Source organism: Girardinichthys multiradiatus, chromosome 20, assembly GCF_021462225.1.
Source record: "Girardinichthys multiradiatus isolate DD_20200921_A chromosome 20, DD_fGirMul_XY1, whole genome shotgun sequence".
In the NCBI taxonomy this organism is placed as follows: Eukaryota; Metazoa; Chordata; class Actinopteri; order Cyprinodontiformes; family Goodeidae; genus Girardinichthys; species Girardinichthys multiradiatus.
In genome coordinates, this window is record NC_061812.1 from 28811737 (window position 1) to 28816545 (window position 4809).

Below are 4809 nucleotides of genomic sequence, written 5' to 3' on the forward strand. Positions count from 1 at the left end.
TGATGCAAGATTGGCCTAATGCCGAGGCTGCAGCCTCATCACGTCCACACCATGCTGGCAAACCTCCAAGTAATTCATTGTAATGCTCTTAGCAGATCACCGCTGCTCTGCAGCCAAAGGCATCTCACTAAACAGCTGAAGTGGACAATATATAACCTCCTCTCAATAAATAGTGCCTTGATCAGGCCCCCGCATATGAAGATCAGTATGGTCTGGGCTCCCTATACGATGGGACTCCCACAAGGGGAGAAGTGATTACGCTTCCAAGTTGCACATATAAGCTAGCTGAGGTCAAAGGAAATTGTGGGCTTTGGGTCCCTGGTGTGATTTGTTCACAGTGATGAGTAAAACACTCAGATTTGGGATTTTGTTTGCACAATTACTTCTGACTGCTGTCACTGAGAAATGAGCAGGGATAGCCGTCCCAGTTAAAACGTCTACATACAATGGGTGGGTGTGTCTCAGTGGTGCACTGCCCTCTCTACAGAAACATACCTTCACCTGCATCCTCAGATGAAAAGGCAGATGATTTTTCTTCCTCAAAAGCAAGGCTGAAAATGGTTACGGGTGCACAGAAACCTCCCACATTTGTTGTGACATTCTGCAGATTCTGACGAAATATCTTGGTGAAGATTTGATACGTCTGATGGTATTACAGTAAAATGGCAAGGGAAGCGCCAAAGAAAAAGCTATTTCCTAATTACTAAGAGCTCAGTAGCACCATGAATGGCTTCACCCTGAAATTTGCTTCAATCTAGCAATGTACTGTAGAGGGTCCATTGACCATAGGGTGGTCTTAATCTATTGTGAAGGGGCCTTATCAATTATTAATGCATTGGGATCAAGGCCTCTGCTGGATGATAATGAGGACTCAAATAATCTCTTCACTTTTATTGCCTGAAATTTTACCTCTTGTAAAGATATCTACATGCTGAGATTCATATTAAATCCTAGATCCCTCTGGGAAAGATGCAATTTATGAGGCATACATTTGATTAAAATGGGAACGAAATGAGACCTCAGTGGAAGATCCCTTATCTATTAGATGCAGATCTGATTTCTAAGCAGACAAACCAGGTCTTACATTGTCACACATTTGCAAATAAGTTTGTTTAGTCAAGCAAGTCCAGTTGTTTTTCTTGATATCTTAGATAAACCATGTCTTAGATGCCTGAGAGTCTTTACAGAAGGACTGGAAAGCAGCATCTCTTAGGAAATGTTTTTGTGTTTGTAAATTTCCTCACAGGGTGTGAGTGCCAGTTTCCAGACAATTGCGTTTTGTGATGGAGCAGCCTATTCAGCACATCGTCCATACAGCCTGGATCAGCTAAAGGAGAGCGAGCAGCACTGACCATCATTTGGACATAAACTCGTTTCACCTGTCTGCAGTTTGTCAGGACAGGTTCTTACACTTCTGCAAATTGGACAGCCTGCAAAACCAGCCTGGAGTTGATCTTATGAAATAATCCATGTTTGAGTCTGTCTGAGTGTGTGTGCTTTTGCCACATTTAAACAAACACAGTTTATCAAAATAGTAGTAAGGACTGGAATTATAAAAATGTTGTAAAATGTCACTGCAGAGACTTTCAGGTTCCTTGATGTTGTACATGTTTTCTTCTCTTCTGTTTTTCAATGGCTATTTTTTAATGACTTTAACTTGTCTCAATTGACCATTTCAAATTTTAGTCTCCCTCAGAACCAACATACAAAATTCCCACACTGCAATCGCAGCTCCGTGTCACAAAATGTAACCTAAAGAGCTTGGAGTTACTGTAACCTGTCTCGGATAAGATCCATATGTGCGTTTCCTGAAGATTAGCAAACAGCTTTTGTTTTCCATTCAATGGACTATTTTAACCCTCCCACTGTGAGTGTTATCTGGAATAAGCACATTTTGAAACTTTCACAATGTATGTGCTGTTATCAAGCCGAGAAGGAAAAAGGGAACAAAGATAAAACTGAGGTGACCATCTGTCACTGTCACTTTTGATGTTAATAATTTGTGTGGGATCATAACAGTTTGTAACAGTTTGTTGTGTCCTGATAAAAAACTAATAAAACAGAATATAACTTCCTGTCTTTCCCTTCATGTTTAAAATCAAATGTCTTTTCAAGCCTTGAATATCCTGTTATGTCTGCAATCTATCATTAATATCAGTCTGTTGCTAATTAAGTTGTGCATAATGGCAAAGTGGAATGAACAGGATACTAGATTTTCACTTTGATTGGGCCATTCTAACGTATGCAAATGGTTTGACCTAAACCATTTTAAGTGACTCTGGTTGTATGTCTAGGGTTGCTGTACTGCAGGAAGGTGAATCTACGTTCAGGTCTTAAATCTTTTACTGACTCTGGCAGTTTTTTTTTTTTTCCTGAATTTAGATTCATCTTTTGGTCAAATCCGACCAGCTGTCCTGTCCCTACTGATAAAATACCTTCTCCACAACATGATGGTACCACCACCATGTTCCCCTGTGGGGATGATGTGTTCAGGCTGATGTACACAGTTAGATTTTATGTTTTTGTATTGTCCAAAAAGCCAAAGAAATAAGGTGACCCGAGCACCTTCGTCCACTACATGGCTTGTGGCAAATTGCAATCAAGATTTCTTGCTTGACTTAACAATTGTTTTCGTTTTGCCACTCTTTCTAAAGAACATATGTGTTGCATGCATAGTTAATAGTTGTTCTGTTTCTTCCACCTGAGTTGTGGATCATTGCAACTTCTCCAGAGTCATGGGCCTGCTTTTCTGATTAATGCTTTCTTCGCTCTGCCTGTCAGTTTAGGTGAACAGCCATATTTTGGTAGATTAGCAGTGGTGCCATCCTCCTTCTGTTGTTTCATGAGCTGTATTAACCCTAACCCCTGCAAGATGTTCAAAGTTTGGGATATCTAACAAACCTCTGAGACCTTCACAGAACAGCTGCATTCATTCACAGATTGAATTACACACAGATGGACTCTGATTAATAATTAGTTGACTTCTGAAGGCAACTGGTTGCACTGGATTTTCTTTATGAGTTTTAGATTTAAGGGGCCTGAATGCAAATTTGTACTTGTAAAAAACAAATTCCAGTTCACAATTATTCTCTACTTTGCATTGGCCTGTCACATAAAATTCCAATAAAATAAATTAAAGTTCGTAATTGTTGATTGACATGCTGTTTCATGGTGTTTTGGGGAAATGTGTGTGCCTCTGAACAGCTAATTTTATGTGATCAGCTAATTTAGGATGTTATTAAATACAGCGACCCGTCTGCCTGTAACTCACAAAGTTGATGTGTCCTTTTTCTTTTCTTTCAGCCTTCAGGCTGGTTTATGATTTGTAAATAGCTAAATTATATTTCGGTATGACCCGCTTCGGCCATTGTGGTCCTTAATATTATTGTCCCTCTTTAGTTTTATTAACTTTTCCCTGCACTACCTCATCAAAAACCTTACCATTTCTCCTGTTCCCATGGCCAATCAGTGAATAGCAGTCTATTCACATCACCTGTAGTCGGACCTGCTCAGGAGCAGGGACCAGAAAAGTAGGTTCCGGTATGGAAAAAACAGTAAGCCGAGAGTCGAGTAGGGCAAAATCAAGCCAGTGCAAAAGGGGCATAGATGTCTAGGTCAGGTAACCTAGTGGTGTGCACCGCCCTCTACTGGACGAAAAATACTTATTGTGTTTAATTTGTGGCGTCATAGCAATGCCTGCAAAATCTTCCAGTGCCAAAGATTTTATATTATGAACAACTGGAAAACCAGACAGTTGAGGGAATGAGGGAGGTAAATTAATAAAAACAGTTTATTCAAACACTAGTGTGACTTAAAAAAACAGTTCTGCTAAGATGTTTGCATTCTTAACATTAATTTGTTGTTTTTCACAGCTCCTCTACAGCCTACAGAAATGACTTCGTTTCTGCTCAGAGAGCCTGTTTGTTGTCCCCGCTGTACAAAACATCCAGTCCCAGAGGCTCTTCGCTCATTTACACTGTGTTTCAGTGCAAAACATGTCAGACCAGCGCTCATTAGCTTACACTAAGTTTTACAAGACTGTCCACCCAAACAGCGTTTTTGTCCACATGTTAAATGTTAAACAATTGTACTGTTTAGTGTTCCAAATATTCCTTTTGTTTGGTCTATCTATCTATCTATCTATCTATCTATCTATCTATCTATCTATCTATCTATCTATCTATCTATCTATCTATCTATCTATCTATCTATCTATCTATCTATCTATCTATCTATCTATCTATCTATCTATCTATCTATCTATCTATCTATCTATCTATCTATCTATCTATCTATCTATCTATCTATCTATCTATCTATCTATCTATCTATCTATCTATCTATCTATCTATCTATCTATCTATCTATCTATCTATCTATCTATCTATCTATCTATCTATCTATCTATCTATCTATCTATCTATCTATCTATCTATCTATCTATCTATCTATCTATCTATCTATCTATCTATCTATCTATCTAACCAGAAGAACTTTTAGTAAAATATAACATGACACACAGGCCCATTTATTTTAGCTATTCTCCAAAATGGGGAAGACAGAAAATAATGCCATTTAAGTACATGTGGTAATCTTGTTGGCTATGATGAAAAAGCTGATCACCTAAACTTAATATGTACAGTGTGAGGATTAATTTTAAATGGGACCAGTTTTGAAACAGAAACCATGAAAAGACTGAGTGGTAATTTAGGTTTTTCTGGTCACCAAGCACAGTGAGGATGTTAAAAAAGTCTCCACACCTCAATGTTGCAGACTTACAACAAATAGTTGCATCCTGGGCTCAGAAAG

At 38.6% G+C, this 4809-nt stretch overlaps 1 protein-coding gene across 3 annotated transcripts in view; it reads left to right on the forward strand.

The window, feature by feature from the left end:
• Nucleotides 1–2075, forward strand: part of arhgef25b (Rho guanine nucleotide exchange factor (GEF) 25b) — a 43895-nt gene extending 41820 nt beyond the window's left edge. For all 3 annotated transcript variants that reach the window (XM_047348800.1, XM_047348799.1, XM_047348801.1), the window contains one exon: nt 1247–2075. In XM_047348800.1, the coding sequence (XP_047204756.1) occupies nt 1247–1351 (105 nt within the window). In that variant the 3' untranslated portion in view covers nt 1352–2075. The remainder of the gene's footprint in view (nt 1–1246) is intronic.
• The last annotated feature ends 2734 nt before the right edge of the window (nt 2076–4809 follow it).